Here is a 20,110-nt window from a genome sequence, read left to right as displayed (position 1 = left end):
TATATTCACATTATTTGTTTGTTTTATGTATTTCCCCCCCCCTAGATTATGAAGTATTTTTTGTTTTGTTTTTAAGAATAGGGATAGTATATTACACATTTTGGATCACCATTGTCTAACATGAGGCATAATGCATTTGTTTATTAGGTTATCCTGGACCCAATAAATTTATATCCCATTTTCTTCTCAGTAAGTAGCAATAAGAAAGTCAGTGTTAATTCATGTAGTGTGAGCTCTATGGATTCAACAGTATTTGTTGAGAGCCTATTATGTGCCAAACCCTGTGCTACAGGCTCTGAAATAATCTGAAATGAGAAAGCATTAATATCTCCTTTTTTATACTTACATCCAGCTGGAATTTCATTTATATGTCTGCCTTTTTTTTCCTACTAGACTCTGCTTTCCATGTTCCATTCATCTTATTCTCCAGCACAAACCAGTTCAATGCCTTGTGGTCAATGAATATTTGTTGAAAAAATAGAACCCACATTGCCTAGAATACCACCAGCGTTCCTTTTATTTAATTTATATTTAAATGCCCTTAGAATTTTTTTAATGTTTAGTTATTTTTGAGAGACACAGAGAAGGGAAGGGGCAGAGAGAGAAGGAGACAAAGAATCCGAAGCAAGCTTCAGGCTCTGAGCTGTCAGCACAGAACCCAACATGGAGCTTGAAGTCAGGAACCGCGAGATCAAGACCGGAACACAAGTTTGACGCTTAACCGATTGAGCCACCCAGGCGCCACTAGAGTTGTTTTTTGTTTTTTAATTTTACAAGAAATTTGTGGCTGTATAATTTACCTATAATAAAAAGAACACATTTAGGTGTAGGGTTTGATGTGTTTCTGCAGATGTCTACACCTGTGTAAACATTATAGTCAAGTTATAGAAAGTTTCCATTACCCTCCAAAAATTTCTTATGCCTCTTCCCACTTAATCCCTCCCCTGCACCCTAACCCTAATCCCAGCAACCATTGCTCTGATTTCTATTAGCTTACTTTGTGTGTGTGTGTGTGTGTGTGTGTGTGTGTGTGTGTGTGTGATTTCATATAAATGTAAGCATACAGCATTTAAACTCTTGGGTACTTCTCTAACTGAACATAATTTTTTTTAAATTAACTATAAATTGTTCCAGGATTCAGTAGATTAATTTCTTTTTATTAATGAAAAATATTCTAACATGTGGATATATAACTATTTGTGTATTCATTCACATTTTAATGAATATTGGGTTGTTACCAATTTGGAGCTTTTTTGAAAGAGTTGCTATGAACAGTCATGTGCAAATCTTTGTATGGACCTGCTGTCATGTCTCTTGGATATATAATTAAGAGTGGAATTTAGTGGGTGGATTGTATGTGCATGCTTGCCTTTTTTAGGAAATTACCAAATGATTTTCCAAGGCGATTGTATCATTGTTAGAATTCTTAAGTCAGGAAAACCAGTTCAAAGAGAAGACATACTAAACCATACGTTCATTTAAAACATCCCATTCCCATGCACAATCTTTGCATTTAGTAATACTTCTACCTGGAGTAGTTAACTCTTTCTGTTCTATTCTATTGACATAGAAGGATAAATACATCAAGTTTGCCTATTACTCTGAAGCTACATTTACTCTTATAAGTATAAATGAAGTAGAAGCCTTTTATAGTTCTGGTTTACAATTGATGGTTGAATTTCACTTTAGGGAGCAATTTTGTTAAAGAAGATGATGGTTTAGGACATGATAATGGGAAAGAAAATTAAGAAGGTGAAATAGATACTCAGATTGATCTTCTGGGCCCTAGTTCTCTCTGTCAGAGAAGTGGACATAATAAAAATGCTAGCTACTTCCTAGCATTCATGTGAATTAAGACTTAGGAGTTCCTTAGTGGAAAGCATTTATAACTGGTAAAATTTTTCAGTGAATTCATTGAAACACCACCTTCTAAGAAAGCCACTTTGACAAGAATTGTACAGAGTTAAAATTACCAGGTAAATTGGAGAGAAATGTTTCTCAAAGTCAAAAATTTCACTTGTAATTTAGCTTATCAAGACATTCTCACAATCTCATTCTCTAATGCTTGTTCTTTTGTACAGGGCATGAAACCAATGAGATTTGATGCCCTAGGAAATTGGTGGAAATGCCTGTCCTACAATGGAGAGGTCATCTTAGGGGTCTCAAACACAGCAGGGTATATCATTTATAGAACTCCTTTTATATTTAACTAGAGACATGCTAGTTACTAGATTAAAAAGTATTATCTTACAGCTCAGATAGAAAAGTAAGCTTTAAAAAAATTTTAAGCTTTAAAGTCACAAGAATTAGAAATTGCTATCTTATGGCCCAGATAGAAAATTAAGCTCTAGGTTCGCCAGGGGGGCTCAGTCGGTTAAGCGTCCAACTCTTGATTTCGGCTCAGATCATGATCTTGCAGTTATTGAGATGAAGCCCCACATTGAGCCACACCTGGGGCTCTCCGCTGACAGTACTGAGTCTGCTTGAGATTCTCTGTCTCCTTCTCTCCCTGCCCCTCCCCCTCGCACAAATGTGTGCACGTGTGCTCTCTCTCTTTCCCCCTCAAAATAAATAGGTAAACTTTTTAAAAATTAAAAAAAAAGAAAATTAAGCTTTACAAACCGTTTTTGATAAGTGGAAATAACTGCAGCAAAGTCTACTCAGCGCTACATTTTCCTGTTGCAGTTGTTGTTTGGTTTTCATAAGACTCTATTCCAGACTGTATCAATTGCCGGCAGACACAGGGCTGCTCCCCATTAATGTTGTCAAAGAGGCCAAAATTGTCTCTAGCATACTTTCTTCCTCTCTTCAGCACTTCACAGGTTTGGGCTGGTAGCTTCTCAACTCATGCAGTCCCCTCAAGAACACCATGTGCTTCCCTGGGCTCATCACTCATTCCTTTAAGGGCTTCAGTGATTTCTTCTCTTCTCACACACTTCCATCACAGAAAAATTCATTCTGTTGCTTCAGAGTTTTCTTTGTGATCACATGAATAACAAAGGTGTTGATAGGGGTTGAGGAAGTATACATGCAAACACACACAGTTGCTGTGGGAGAGATTGCAAATCGTGGTCAGGGATGGGTATCATTCATATCAATATGAAGAACCAATGAAGACCTGAGGATCTAGGTAGACTTTTTATGGATCAGGCAGTTTTAAAAGTTAAGCTGTTCTTTTTTTGTGTCATTATCCATTATTTTTCTTCAGAATTATCCCAGATTTGCAAGGAAGTCTTGGATCTCACACTTTTAGGTATTATCTATCAGAAAATGTACTCAGGTTTTTCTTCAACCTAGACATAGTCTATATTTTGATGGCTATATAAAGAAATCATTGGAAAATGGACTGAGTTTTTATTCATTCTTCTTTCATTGACCCAACTATCTTTTGAGTGTCTGCAATGTTTTGTGCCTAGAAATAGAAAAGAAGTGAAGAATTGTTTGATTTTCTTTCCTTGTGTTGGTGTGGATAATGTTAATGTCCCAAATTGTCTGAAATAATAATGCCTTTGTGTATTTCCTATCCTGAAGATTTGGGGGGAGGGCATGAGAAATTGTCTAAAATTTATGCATTTGAGATTTTTATTTATTTTTTTAATTTTTTTAAACATTTATTTATTATTGATAGAGAGACACAGAGCTTAGCCAGGGGAGGGGCCAAGAGATGGACAGACACAGAATCTGAAGTAGGCTCCAGGCTCTGAGCTGTCATCACAGAGCCCGACGCAGGGCTTGAACTCACAAACTGCAAGATCATGACCCAAGCCGAAGTCGGATGCTTAACCGACTGAGCCACCCAGGCGCCCCTAAATTAAGATTTTTAGAACTGCCTTTAATTGATGACACCATCTGATGTTGTCACTAGAAAATGAGAAGGTCAAGATGCAGAAACACTATTAATTTATGCTTTTAGATCTCAAATATTTAATATCAAATTGTGAGGAAACCAGGAAAGTGTGAATAGTTACAGTGTGTCCCTTAATTCCCCAAAGTGTGCAGGTTCATTTTATCATATTATTAGCCTCACCACACTTGTAGTTTTATTAGAACATTCCCTGTTACACCTGTCAAGCCAAAACTTCAATTTACTGACAGTCATTACTTTTTACAATAATATAAGGCAGAAGTTGTTTTTAAAATTTCCAGGTAATCAAATTGTGTTTTAGATGGGTATGAGAATTACTTAGCAGCTGGCTTGGCTGAGTAAGAACACAAGAAGTATCTTAACACCATGAACCTTGCTCATAGAAGTATAGGAGGTTCAAATAATGGTATCTCAAAACAGATGATTTAAGTAAATAATGGTACCAGCGGACCATATGTTTAAAAAAAAACACTGAAAAACTTTGAACAAATTCCAAATTGTTAAACAATGTGCAAAAGACATTCCACGTATTCACTTAAAGTATTCAACTAGTAAGAACGAACAGAAAAAGAAGTATGACAGATGCTGAAAGTAAATTATAAAGACATGGTGGTCAATAGTATCGAAAGCCACTTAGAAGTCTGTATCAGATTATTAGTGTTTACGCTATTGGAACCAAATAATATTTTGTATTTGTTTCAGTAATTCTTATCAGGCTACTTTCCATGTATTGTGAAATTCAAGTGATCTTTAAATTATTGTCAAATTCTATCTTAAAAAGAGCTTTCACAAAGGACATGCAATTCATATCATCTAGAGTTACTGTCATTTCTAGGCTAAGTCCCATGGAAATTCATAACTTAAAAATGAAAGTCACAAAGATGCAACTGCCTTCATAATGCCAATGCAGCGGTTATAAATATTTCATGAACATTGCATGGGCAGGGGCAGATCTCCATTTTCATGAGTTAGAATTTGTACAGCTAAGTCTCCAGATTTTACTATTCATAATGCACAGTATGCCCTGTAGAGCATTCCATATAGTGCTTTTTTAATATTTATGTTTAATGAAGAAATTACTGTTCTGAAAGAGAACAAACCAAATCACAGATTTTTTTTTGTTAAAATTATGAGTTTTGCTGAATAGAGACAGTAACAATCAACAGAAATTACCTCATTGCTGTATCTTACTTAGCACAAACGCATAACTTTTAGAGTAATACAGAATGACAAATCAAGACACATTAACGTAAGTGAAAAGGTTCTTTCTAAAGGTTATAACATTAGAAATCTCATCTTAAAAGAATTTGAAAGGTTAAAATGCAAAGAGCAACTTTCTTACATATAAAAATACTAATTACAAATGATATACTTGCCTGCTGTTTCATACTTTAAATATATGTCTGTGTTTTTCTGGGTTTTTCTTTTATTCAAAAAACATTTTAACTTGCTAAGATAATATTACCAAGCTCAATAATGAATTGCTATTGCATATTTTAAGGTAATTTATCAAAGTGCATTATCAGTACCTGTCAGAATAAATTTTGCACTAAAAGTAATAAAAAAAAGGACTATTGTGTGTGTTGAAATCAAAGAACATTGCCACAGCTAAGTTATTTTCAATGGAAAGGATAGGTGATTGCCCTCTAAATGATACTTGTCCCATGAGAAAATAGAAGCCTGAAAAATCACAGGAAACAGGCACAGGAAAATGTCTATTCCGTGCTTTTAAAAATGAGCATTTGATATTTTATTTCATTTTTGTCATTGATCAATTCTTTCAAGTAGATCAATGTTGAAGAGTGCTTCACAGATCTCCGTAACATTTACAAAAGTAAACTAAGTTCCTTATCAGCTCATGTATAATCCAAAGCTGAATTATTCTGTATTAGCATATACTATATATCATAATTAGATTGATTAGGAAGTCACAGATTTTCTTTTGAATATATTTCAAGACTAAGTCTTCTAATAATGAAAACAATAAGCTTCAGATGTAATGTCATTCATCTGGGAATCAGCAGCTTAAGTATTTTTTATTAGGTTTAGGCCAATGAGGTCGCTGGAAATTCTGTAATATTTACTGAAATTACCACCAGAAGTTGATGTTTTACTCCTGATATTATTTAACTGGTAGTAGAAAACACTTTTTTCCATTTGGTTCTTTGTAATTTTATTTTCCAAAGGTTCCCTTGAGGAATTTAACCTTTATGTGATGAATTTGCAGTTCACTGGAAGTGTGTTAACCTTAGTTCCCTAATGAGTCCAGGTGTAATACTGAGGCAGAATTGAGAAATATATCATGTAGCTCATTGTCAAGTTGGATTTGTCTTGCACGTATCCACTTTGCTGTTGTTCCAGTACACATTTTGATCACAATTTTTTAATTATGTCCTATATTTAACTGACCTATTTGAACAGGATCCAGAGCTGGTACGGAACATCTGTCGCTGGGTTAGGCAAGCTGTTCAGATTCCTTTTTTTGCCAAGTTGACCCCGAATGTCACTGATATCGTAAGCATCGCAAGAGCTGCAAAGGAAGGTAAGAACTAGACTTGCATCAGCTGTCTAGTTATGGAAGTATGGGCCTGAAGTATGTAGCCAGACTAAAGTATATCACCATCCACAAACATATGTGTATATCTTTGTCTAGAGTTTAAGAAAAATACTAAATTGAGCACTTGATCTCACAAATGCAGTAGATTCACACCTGGACTCACGCTAGTAACTGTACTCCAGACTTTGGCCAGGGAAAACAAGAACATTTATAATCTTTCTTGATAAACACCTGCTCCACACACAAAAAAATTATGAAACAAGACCATGGTCACAGCAAACCACTCCAAAACAAATGACCTTGTAATGTCACAATCCAGCAATAGCGTTTGAACATTTAATGAAGTTAAAAAAAAAAAAGATACCAGCTTCCACAATATCAAATTTCTTATAAGTTCCCTTTCTATGTGATAGGGCCTAGTACACTGCCTTACACATATGTTCAATAAATACCGATTGAACACATAAATCATGCAGTCAGTGAATGATTTTATAAATCATACGTGCTGTGCCCTATCCAATGGAAGTTGCATCTTGATTTGCAAAAGTATTGCGAACTACCTGGAAAATAACACCAAACACAAAACATTTGGCATCTATAAATCTGTATAAGAAATGGAAAAATGAATTGGTGGTAATTAAAAATTTGTATTTCTAGTATTTTAAGCATAATGGTAGGAGTGAAGTTAGTGAAGATATCTGAGGGGAGGAAATGTTCTTAAGAGAAAGTAGAGTGTGCATTTTCCTGGGTTGTGTGGGTTTGAATGGGTTTTGACCACTGTCCCTTTCAAAACTGCAGGTAAGTGATGAAGTGTTTTTCATAGGTGGTGCAGATGGCGTTACAGCCACCAACACTGTCTCAGGTCTAATGGGATTAAAAGCCGACGGCACACCCTGGCCAGCAGTGGGCATTGGGAAGCGGACTACATATGGAGGAGTATCTGGTAGGTGTTGCCCTCTGCTTGCATTTTGCTTCCTTGAAGGTTGCTGAAAAATCAGAGGTTATGTTGCAAGCAAGTGTAGCATGTCTTTTACGATCCCAAATTCTTATTACTCATTGCTGGTCAAAATTCCTAATAGTTATGACAGATGGTACAGATGGAGTGTGAAGGCTCAAGTGACTGATAGCAGAAGATAAGAGAATATCAAGATAGGGTCGTGTGTGAATTCTATTCTCTTGTATTCTACGCTTTCCTCAGAACTTCTCATTGTCACAATTGTCTTGTCACTTATTAGTAAAGGCTAACACTGGGACCAGCTAAGAGAAAAAAAACATAAGCACCTGATTATATCTTTTTCATAGTCTGAATTTTTCCCCACTTTTCCTAGAATTTTGAAATCTCCTATCTTCAAAAAATTTGCTTTCATAACTGTCCCCCAAAAATTATTGAAACTGCATTTGTCGCTTTAGGTAAGAAGACATTTGCAGACCTCACACCTTTGCATATCTTTTTTCATCCTCAAACACTTGCGTTTAAAACAGAAACAGAAGTTTTAATCCCAATGTGTCGCTCAGTAAATTTGCCCTGTGCACTCTGTTGCTGTGACAACATGAACTTGGTCTTGCAAAGACAATGCTGTAAGGTTCTTGACTGTACTGGTATGGGGATTAGTCTCCTTGGTGATAGAGACAGTGGTAAATATACATAATATAGCAGTGTCCCACTGTTCGAGAAAAGCATTGCTGAATCAGACCAAAATACCCTTTTCGAAGAGGCTAGATAGACACAAATAAAGCACTATCCATGCTGAGGTATTATGTTTTGAAAGCATGAAGTATGTCTATGAGCCATGATTTTTAAAAATTATATTCTGCTTTTAATTGAATGCCATTCCCATTCCCATAGTGTCAGAAAGAGGAGAGCTGACGAGAAGCTCCTGCTCAGGGTCCAGACACAACTCTCTTTTATCAGGAGCTATCAAACAGAGCCTTAAATATTATTGTAATGCAGAATAACGTGGACTGCGTTAGCATGTGCAGCAGAAAGAGAGTCAAGAGACTCCAGAGTTGGGCTGTAACGTGCACTATGTTTTCTGTCAGCCCGTTTCAATTTTTCCAGCCTGCCATGTTGACAGCAAGAGAATAAAGGAGGTCACAGAGGGTGCTGAACATTAAAAATTAATAAAAGAACTATTGCAGTAGTATTTTATATAAGTAACGCCGTTCATGTTTTCTCATTTAAGCTGCAGTTTCTGAATATTCTCCCATACTATAACTCAGTCTAATAAAACTACAAAATTACAACATTAGAAAAAGTCTTTTGTGTTGTAGTCTTTAAGCATACACATACTGGAAATTATAGCATTACCTGAAAACAAGTTCAGCTATACCTCAGGGCCTGTTAACGTTTCCATGAAACTCTATTTCTAAGATTTATAAATTCATATATAAATATTCACTTGGGCTATAAGCTCAGTTAAGCCTGGGTGGAACTTTAATTTTAAACAACAAAAAGTCCCTAACATTTTTAAGGACTTGTACCTCATTTCTAATAGGTTTTATATTAAGTCCCTTCACATTAAACAATCTGTTTTGAAAACAGCCTTTCTTCATATGGACAAAATTGATAGAATTTTCTCCTTTAAAGCAATGTTTGCTTTAATTTAAAGGTAATAGAATCTGAAAAGCGGTTCAAACAGGCAATAATAATATATTTTAGTACAGAAGCAAGTTCTATAACAGAGTACCTTCAGAATGAGTTATAACAAAACCTAGCCTAGCAAAACTGTGTTAAATATTAATGGCTTCAAATTTTAGGAATGATGGAAATATCTAAATGGCTAAACACCATTCCTAGTTTTATCAAATATAGCTGTCAAGACTTCAAAGGCTGCTTCAATATAGAATATCATATAAAATATGCCAGATATTTTTGTATGATTAAAAAAATTACCACAGCACAGCACTAATACTTCCCAAGTATTCTCTCACAGCGCTAGAATGTCTACTTTTAGAAGAGCAGCTTGAATCACAGATTTGTTTTAAGTGAAAGCTAAAAAGTATTAAATTTTGGATCGCCACCTGAAATACAACTCATACTTACCATTGCCAGGGAGGAATATTTTTCCCCTTCAATATTCTCTAGCTTTCTATTCTGTCTTTATTATTTTTTCTCAAAATAAGACTGCTGCTGTTTGACATGAAGGTTTTGTTTTGTCTAAATGGGAAAATAATCAGGTACTTCAGGTATTGCACATGCTATAGAAAAATGGTCACATTTCTGTAATGTCCTGTTAAAACATTAGCTAATAAGGGGCAGTGACTAGCATTGGGAAGACAGAAGCTCAGCTAAGAAATGTCAGTTGAATTACTTCAAATATGATTAGTTTGGATTCTAGAGTAATTTATTTTTTTTTAAATGTTTATTCATTTTGAGAGAGAGGGAGAGAGCAGAGGAGGAGCAGAGAGAGAAGGTGAAAGAGAGAGAATCCTAAGCAGGCTCCATGCTACCAGCACAGAATCCAACACAGGGCTCAGTCTCCAAAAATGTGAGATCATGACTAGAGCTGAAATCAAGAGTTGGATGCTCAACTGACTGAGCCATCCAGGTGCCCAAAGAGTACTTTAAAGCAATGCTTTTCAACCTTTGGTTTCCAACTCATGAGTGGAAGTTTAATTAACTGTAATCAACATTTTAAAAAAGTCAAATAAAGGGGTGCCTGGGTGGCTGAGTCAGCTAAGTGTCCAACTCTTGATTTTGACTCAGGTCATGAGATCATGGTTTGTGGGTCTGAGCCCCACATCGGGCTCTGTGCTGACCGTGCAGAGCCTGCTTGGGATTCTCTGTCTCCCTCTCTCTGCCCCTCTCCCGCTCATGCTCTGGCTGTCTCTCTTTCTAAATAAATAAACAAATAAATAACCTTAAAAAAATAAAATAAAAAAATCAAATAGAATAAAAAACAATATCATAATGCTTTGCACACAGATGGTATAAACATTGCTCAAACCTCTTGTTCAGTATATGTATATTTTTATATTATATTTATATATAAATATTTCTATACTGTACATATATACAGTATATATGTATATTTCTATACTAGGTTATGATGTAAAATTCATATTTTATTATGTTTAATTTCAAAAAAGTTGGAAAGCTACTGATTAGAGGATGGTCTCTTTATTTAATAAAAGAAGTCATTAAGCCTCTAGAAGTCATTAAACAAGGTTACTTGTTGCAGTTTAAAATTTTTATCAAGAGGGAGAGGTAGGATCTCATTCTAGGATCTCGTCCTTAGCTTTGTTATTTTAGAAAATGCTTTTTTACAAGTCATCTATAGGTGAGTGGGTGGCATAGGGGGCAAAACATATGAACCAAATTCATAATGGAAAGATTTATAAACCTGCATTTCAATTGGAGAAATACCTGGCAAGATTCATGGTCTGTGAGTCCATTAAAGGTTGAATTATAGAATTAAAAGTGATTTCATAGTGAGAACAGTATCAAAAGAAAGCTTATTCAGTATTTATAAGGGATATTTTCATGAAACCAAGATGGCTAATTAAGTTCTTTACCAGACAATTATTTCTGTCTAAATTACTACCTTTTAAGAATCAATATTCTCTATCTCTCTTTGGGCAGTAGAGACTTTACAGTGCAAATTGTTACCACCTGACTGTCCTTCTTCTGGAATCCATGAAAAAAACTTTTTGAGTAGATTATTGTTTTGTTTTGTTTTCTGGCAGGGGGGCCTCCTTGGTTTTCTTTATTTCATTGTGAGAACCACTGATCCATCAGTAACATTATAAACTCCAATCCCTGAGTGGATTACTAATTATTTTTTCCTAGTTTTAGTTTAGTTATTTTTTCTGGTTTAAGTTTCAAATTTTGACCTTTTCCCTGGCCTTGTCCACAAATGGTGAAGTCATCTTAAGATAGCCCCTAACTCAGTGATTACTATCACCTATGTAAATGGTGTCATCCAGCTGTGGTGTGACATTTTCACAGTTAGTCTTCCCTGTGGTTAAGATTCTTTTAGGCATGGTTAAGAATGAGTCCTGCGTGACATAACTAAAGATACATATTTCTTGCAACTGATTTCATGAGGACAGTATTTATTAATTTACAGCTGCATTAGGAGAGGTAGTAATCTATTTCAACGGGATAAACTCATTTGAGTTGAGTTGTGTTTTAGGTGCTTCTTTCTATTAATGGGGAATGGGCATATTTTTAGGTTTCTTAATATTATTCCATTGTCCTATATATATTTTGATTTTTTAATACATATAAACACACACAAATACCTACACATAGGGAAAAGATCTGAAATTTCTCTGCAGAAGGCACTTTGAAACAATGATAGATGCTTTAGGCTTAATTAAATTCACTTCCTACAAGCTTAAGAAATTAACTCATTGTTTTACATTATTTTATTTGCTACATTTGTTCTGTTTAGCCAAAAAAAGGAAATTCTTGTTCTCAGTTTCAATTTTGGAAGGCTTTTTGAAATTATTGTCTATGCCAACTTATTCAGTTAAAACAATAGGACACATTTTATTTGATAGTAATACTTATAAACTTTACTACTGATTTCTGAATAATTCATCAAGGGTGGCCTTCAAGATTTGCTCTCTACTTCAGGAATCCAAATTCACTAATTACCTATAGGATATTGCAGATTTAAGAAATGATTGTGTATTTCTTAACAAGCGACAATGGCATACTCCATAAATGCCCTTACATTCTCAAATAAATAATGAATGATTTGAAATCCAGCTATGTGGGCTATTGGACACTTAACTCTTGAGTTCTTATAGTTACAAGCCTCCTAAAGGTGTTTTCATTGTAAAACCAGCAAGGGAAATACCAATAAAAGAAGGTACAAGTTAGAAATTTGCTAGTAATTTGTAACTCTGTGCTAGTATAGGGCTGGAAGTGAGTACAAAAGTATTTAGCTCAGAAAACTTGCACAAATATGAATCAGTATAATAGCTTCAAAAGGAATCTTAACTCTATACCTCATATTTGATGTTTGTGCCTAACAAAGTTACTTAGTCATGAATTGTTGGGACCATACAGTGACTTAGCAGCATTGAACTCAGCTACTGGGAAATATATAAATGAAAATCCAATATAACCCATTCCAATCATAAACTTAAACTTATTTTGATGTATTTATTAGTATATTGTTGAAAAATGAAGATGACAAAACACATAGTAGATTGAAAACCCACAAGTTACATTTTGCTTTAAATATCTATTTACACACATGCAAGCAACTAAAGATTTTGGCAAGATTTCTTTAAGTTCTTACACTATACATCATGAAGTGCAGTATTGGTATTTTTTATAGGAAGTAGTTGTTAATGGCCTGGAGTTTTTTTCTTGTCAATCACATAATTAGCCATGCATAAAATCTTTCTAGAAAAACACACCTACTCACTGTCATAAAATCTCAACTATCTATTGTAACCATCTTTATCAATAAGAACTTAGATTTTAATACTGAAATGTCTAAGACACCCTGATAGGTAAAGGTAACATTTAAATGAGTAAAAAAAAATGCACTGATAAATTATTCCAAAAAGAATAATTAAAAGGAGAACCTTTCACTTTATACTCACTCATCTCGTGTGTGTGTGTGTGTGTGTGTGTGTGTGTGTGTGTGTGTGTGAGTGTGTACAAAATAATACAAAAAATGTACTCTGTTATTCACATAAATATTCTTAGGCCATCACAAGTTTAACTGATCGAATTATTAAAGACCTTATTATATAAATATATGTACTATATTTGCAGAACAGTCGAAGTAGGCATATCAAATAAAGATGCTGAATTATAATTTTCATTATAAATTATCAGTTTGTTTGAGAGAAGCTCACCATTAGAACTATTCTCATTTAAATCATGCTCATTTGAATATATTTATGTACAGATTGACAAAGAATCCCCTTTTGCATTATATTGCCTTTCCTGGAGCCCGAATTTCACAGTGTTTGGCTGTCGCTGGTCTGTGCAGGAGATCAGAGCCCTAATAATAGATTTTTGACGGTGAGCTCGCCTGCTACCTGCCCTACACAAATCTTCACTGTTCATGTTTGCTTCATGGCAACAAAGCAGACAGAAGGAAAATGCCAAGTGCTGAGTTTGAGGTACAGCCTTGCCTTGGCTTGACATTTCAGCAGAATAGCAGTTTATGAGATGCATAATTTTTCATCTGGGACTCAGCTGCCATATTCATAGACGCTTACAGCTCATCGACGGACTGGAGCAAGGGCAAAGGTTTAAAGCATAGATCAAGGTCTCCATTCTTTCCTTAGGTATTTTAAAATAACTGTTGTCCTGCAGATAAATGATAAAATCAAAAAGTATTTAAGAGCCAACAAATTCATGGCCATGTGGATATCATATATGTTTTCTGTTGTTCAAAATTAGGAAAATAAATTAATGTCTGTATCAGCTTTTAAGAAAATATTCGATAGACTTTGTAAACCAAAGGACTCTGACAAACATATTAAGAAAACTTACCTTTGCAGCAGTGGTAATGAATTATTTAATTTCTTTCGTGTGTGTGTGTGTGTGTGTGTGTGTGTGTGTGTGTGTGTGTTTTCTATAAAGAATGAGTTCAAGCTTGAAATTAATCAAAAAATGTTCTATTATGAAAGTAAAACTAGAGAGTATTGTGTCACTGTTTAAGCTTGAATTTAAATATTCACAGATTCATGCATATCTACTGTACTAAAAAATCAGTGTAGGTACACGTCACTGACTGTTTAATTTAGAACTACACATCTCTGTAAGCTTCAGAAACAGTTCACCATGTCACAGTCTCATACAGAACAATGGTACAGTACATTGGATTAATTAAAGAAGCCTTGCAGAGAACTGAGTTCTCAGTATGTCAAGATTTCAGTTTTATGTTAAATATTTTCTAAAGGCCAGACCCTTAAATCTCAGGGGCTGTACCAAGCAGTGAGCTGTGAATTTAACCATAGGCTAACTGCTAATGATAAGGAAAAGAGTCCTGGTTGAGGCAGCTGTAATACAGTCATTGGATTAGGCTATCAATCACTCTGCTCCCTAAGGAAAAGGGGAAGAAGACCAAACAGTGAAAAGGGAAATTAGGAAAGGAGGGCATGACTAGAATGAGATTCCTCCCCATCCTTATCCATTCGTCGGTTTAAATCCCTAAGCATTAGACCAAACTCTCCAGCATTGCTCCGACTATAAAGCCAACACATTTATCCCTAACATCGAGAGAACTATCAAAATGTCATTGGCTCTCAGTAGCTGAAGATCTCAAAACCTGCTGGAAGCAAATGCCTGATTACATAATAAAAATGAGATTAACCCTTAATTTTTAGACTTAAGGTTTATATGTATAATTATGTTATGTATAAGGATTTATGTATGTCGGTAAGGGAAATATTCTTATTTAACTTAAAACCTGGAGCCAATTTTTACTTATGGAAGCCCTGTTATGAGGTGAGATTCCAGTAGATGAATGGTTCTCAAACTTAATGTGCCCCAGAACCTAGAGGACTCATTAGAATACAGATTGCTGGGCCCCTCCCTAAGAGATTTAGGAGGGCCCGAGAATCTGCATTGAACAGTAGATGAAGAAAGGTTAGAGTCATTTTAATTTGAAATTCTTATTTCCAAAATAGTGCCAAAGGCTTTTATTAGTGGTAAAATTAAAGAATCATTGCATTCCATAAATAAATATAGAATCTCTGCCCACCGCTACATATCTGAAACAAATTGTAGTAAATAGGATTGGAATTCACTCTTAAGAAAAGTAGTGGAAAACAATATTTGAGGTCTCATAATAGAAAGAATGTGGCACTCCATTTAAGATTAAGTAGAATAAATAAGTCATGGGGATGAAAAGTACACTATAGGGAATATAGTCGATAATATTGTAATAATATTGTATGGTGACAGATGGTGACTACACTTACGGTGGTGAGCATTGAGTAATGCATAGAAATGTCCGATCACTGTGTTGGACACCTGAAACTAAGATTACAGTGTATGTCAACTACAGCTCAATAATAGAAAAATTTAAAGATTAATTTTTATGCGAAGAGAACCCATTCTAAGTGCCATTTAATAGTCCTCTGAAAAGGAAACAGGTGTCAGAGGGAGACAAGGGTAAAATTAAGCTCATGATTGTGAAACGTCTTTTCCTTTTGACTTTGTGCAGATACTAACACATTGAATAATAACAGTTCTCTCTCAAGATAAGCACTTACATATCAATGAATCTAGTTATTTTCTCAGACCCTTAACTGTAGGAAACAATAGTATTGGTAGCTTCCTGCTTTTCTCTCTTCTTTTTTTCCTGTCATCCCCATACAACGGCATCCTTTTATCAATAGAAGGTGAAAGATAACATGTCGTGGGGGGAGGGGAGGAAGCTGTTTCAATGCTGTGTTCCTGCCATTAACATAGTTATACTATGCACTGAGAGTTTCCAGCGTCATGTTTATAGCCTGTTGGTGATACTGTTTGTCAATAATGGAAGCTGCCTGCAGCTTTCCTGGATGATGAGTGTCCTGATGTGCAGCCCCAACAATTTAATACCATGTGAATACCTTATAGCAAATTACACCCAAAATTCCAAAAGGTTCTTCAATGTGGGGCATAGTGAATCCTCAAGAGATCCATGCAGTATCTGATGCTCGAAGGTACAGACTGCCAAGATGATACAGGACTGATGATAAAGGAAGGGTCATAATAGAGAAAAAAAAATGAATCTGATCAGGCCAGTTAACTTCACTTGCTATGTTTTTGTAAAGTCTAACACTTTAATTCAATGTGTGTACACTCATTATTTCAATGTTCTTCAGATTTTTATGCTCACAAATATGCCACATTAAAAGAATATTAACTATGTACCCCTCATACGTTTTAAGTCAACCTTATAAATTTTAGCCATAAGTTTAAGTGATAATAAAAAATAGTTTCCCACATTCTGAAAATATTAATTCTTAAAATAAAACTGCTGCATTACTCTTTTAAATAAACCTAGTAGAATTGAAATAGCTCAGTGATTTTATACTCATCATAACCCCTTTAAAAATATATAAGGTTTGAAATAATAGTTGAAAGTTTTACATGATTTCTCCCTTGAATTAGTATTTCCAGTCAACTTCCTAACCAAACTTTATCCTATTTTCTTTTATTTTTATTTTTATTTTTATTTTTTTTTATTTATTTATTTTTTTTTTCTTTTATTTTTAAAAGACATCTTGCTTTTGGACATCTTTGTCCAAAGATTTGTCCAAGATTGCTTGGACATCTTGGACATCTTTTATGGATCACCTTATAGAATTTCTCTTTAACAAAATATATGCCTATGAATTGACACTTATATTTTTTAAATTTCTGGATTAAGGCTTTAATGATAATTTTTTCTTCTCTATTGTTATAATTTACAACTTATATTTTACCTTATATAAAGTATATCTTATACCTTACACTCATACTTTATCATAATATAAATATATTATACATAGTGATAATTAGTCAACATAAAAGTAAATTTTATTGGAAATGCTCTTCTTAATTAGGAAAATATGGTTTTTTAAAACAATTTTATTATATATTTATTATTGATGCCTATTTTTCCTAAAAATGTCAGGGCTGGCATTATTCTATTCTACTATTATTTTTTAGATACGAATTTTCAAAATCCTCGTTCATCGAAATCATTAAAGGCGACCGCAAGGAGTTTTATTATAGTCATTTAACTTAAATCTTTGAACACCTTCCACATTACAAGCTAAAAATTACTTAGTAATCTTTGCCAAACATAGTTAGGCAATTTGATGAGCTCCTCTTTCACTTTTGCTGAAGAAGTAACTTGGAAGTCACCTGGCTTTCAAGAATATTGGCTACCTGATCATAAATCACTTCTTTAAAACCAATACCAATATTTTTGAATTATCATTTTGTTTGATACCACAGAATTCTTACTGTTGGGTAATGTGCCATTATAATATTTGAGATCACTGAGAAATAAGCTTTTTTCCAAGGTAGAAAGGACTGTTAAGAAATAGGAGTTGGGAACAGAAGAACCAGCATGTAGATATTTTGACTGTACTCCTTGTCAGACATATAAAATTTACGATGTATTACATATGGAAATTGAGGATCTAGAAAATGATTCCCTTAAGTTTAGTTTACCTTTTCTGAAGAGATCACTAGCTTATTTCATTGAATCTTCACACAACTTTATGACAACAAAGCAATACCTTGGTTTTTCTTTTTATATCAATTTGACTATGCTTGTTAAAATAGCGCCAACAACTTTAAGAAGAATTTCACGCATGCGCTAACAAATCTCAGTATAAGTTAATATGTGCTAGTAGAAGTATTTGAAAATTCATATTGCCAGACATTTGTTACTGGTAAAATCGGTCAGCATTTCTGCACTCGTCCCTACTGGCTATTCAAGCAATGAATAGCAGCAATATGATAATATCAAGGCCTCTGAATAATATGATCTTTATTTGCCCACACTGTACTGAACACTTTATATGCATTCTTATTTAAATGATCCTATGATGCAGATATCACTGGCCTCATTTTAAAGCCTTAGAAACTCAAACTCCAGATGGTTAAGCAACTTGCCAAAGTTTACATAGCCAGGATATGTCATAGTTTTGATTCAAACTCAGATCTGTCTCCAAAGATGAACTGCTAGGCATTTTTATCAATGTCTTAATCCAATATCTGCCATGATAAGTCTCTGTCTACATATATATACACATTAAATTCTCATAGGCTACAAATGTCATTAACTAATCTAACATTTATTGTATCTGGATTTGAAAATTCTGTGGGTGTACTCTTCTGTGACCATTGTCAAAATCATGGCCTATTAACTATATCATTCCATCTCTATATTGAAAAACTGAGTCCAAAAGGTGCATTGGGGAAAAATTCTTGAATTCATTCCAGAGAACAAAAAAATGACAGGAAGCATTCAGACATTTTTATTATAGTGTAAACATGCAGTGTTTGCTTGAAATGAAGCTGTCATCAATATAGCAATAAATAACCTTATTTCTTACTGACTTAGATAAACTGTATGAGGGCTTGGTCCAGCTGTGATGCTGAGAAAAAACTTTGGGTGTCCTTTTTAATTTCTTCTTTCTAATCTTCAGTCAGTTACAAATGACCATGTGTTCCTGCAACTGTCTCACCTTCTTTTTGGACAGATCCATCTTTTTCCCCAGCAGCAGTATCATCTCCTTTATAATTTCAACTGAGCTTGCAAAAAGAACCACTAACTAATTCAGAGATGCTACTTTTTCATTAGGTGGGGAGAGAGAGAAGGACATTTTGAAGGTGGTGAGGTGAGGAAGAAACTAGACCAAAAAACCGAGCTAAGCCCCTTCTGAAAAGGAAAAAAAGGAAACTGCACCATTTCTCACTTTCCCTGGTTTAAAACAAAGCAAGATAAACTATAAATTAAATAAAATAAGAAGATGAACCTCTTTTAGCACACATCTGGTATGATATGATATGAGACATTTAAATCAGTATAAATTAATTTGAAAAGCATATAGATCAGAAGTCAAGAGTTCAAGGAATGTTTCTAAATTGCTCTCAGTTCACTTAGCACATCTGGTTAATGACAGACCTGTTTGGATTATAAGCTTCTTAAAAGCAGACACCATTGCTGTTTCTTCGTGATCTCCTCCAAAGCCTAGGAAAAGCATAGGCACATTGTAGACATGAGAAAAAAAACACCATTTGGTACATAATATTCAGCTGTGTACAATTGAGAAGGTTTTGGGGATGAGACTGCCTCTTAATCTTTGAAATCCATCTTGACTTGCTAATGAACTTGGTAACTGAGTAAGAAATTTTAACTAATAGAATATAAGCCATCTTATGATACATTCGAAGTGCTAAAAGGAAAAAATCTGCAGTCAAGAATACTCTATCCAGCAAGGCTATGATTCAGAAGACTTCTTGATCAGAAAGAAAAAGACCATGAGCAAGAGTAAGGAAAGGAAGAAGCATAAAAGCAGTTAAAATAAGTGTATCTGTAAAAGTGAGCCAAGGGACTCACAGAATAAAACGATCTAAAGTATGATACCATGGACCTAAATCATCAGTGTGAGAAGAGTAAAGAATGGGTTCAAATGTAAGCAGCCAGTAACTTAGTTTGGACTGCTATATACAGAAGATATCATATATAAACCAAATGGTAACCAAAATCAAAAGCCAGTAATATATATGCAAAAAATAAAGAGAAAGGAATCCAAATATATCACTAAAGAAAGCCAACTAATCATGAAAGAAGAGAGCAAGAAAAGAAAGAAATGGAGAAAAACTACAAAAAAACAACCATAAAACAAGTAGCAAAATGGCAATAAATACATATATATCAATAATTACTTTGAATGTAAATGAACTAAATACTCCATTCAAAAACATAAGTTAACAGAATGGATAAAAAAATAAGATCCATGCCTATGCTGCCTATAAGAGACTCATTTCAGACCTAAAGATACATGCAGATTCAAAGTGAAGGGACAGGCAAGGATTTATCATGCAAATGAATGAAAAAGAAAGCCAGGGTAGCAATATATATGTTGGAAAAGATAGACTTTAAAACAAAGACTGTATGTTTAAGCATCCAGCTTTGTCTCAGGTTATGATCTCACTGGTCCTGAGTTAGAGACCTGCATTGGGCTCTTTGCTGACAGCTCAGAGCCTTGAGCCTGCT

At 34.4% G+C, this 20,110-nt stretch overlaps 1 protein-coding gene across 1 annotated transcript in view; it reads left to right on the top strand.

Moving 5' to 3' along the window:
* The window catches only part of DPYD (dihydropyrimidine dehydrogenase), an 891,530-nt gene that overhangs the window by 648,776 nt on the left and 222,644 nt on the right, over positions 1–20,110 (top strand). Inside the window, exons 20-21 of the mRNA XM_040471061.1 lie at positions 6,287–6,407; positions 7,246–7,365. Coding sequence (XP_040326995.1) covers positions 6,287–6,407; positions 7,246–7,365 — 241 coding nt within the window. The remainder of the gene's footprint in view (positions 1–6,286; positions 6,408–7,245; positions 7,366–20,110) is intronic.

The sequence above is a fragment of the Herpailurus yagouaroundi genome, unplaced genomic scaffold, assembly GCF_014898765.1.
Source record: "Herpailurus yagouaroundi ecotype Mexico unplaced genomic scaffold, PumYag 77, whole genome shotgun sequence".
NCBI classification, from domain to species: domain Eukaryota; kingdom Metazoa; phylum Chordata; class Mammalia; order Carnivora; family Felidae; genus Herpailurus; species Herpailurus yagouaroundi.
This window is presented reverse-complemented; position numbering and strand designations above follow the sequence as displayed.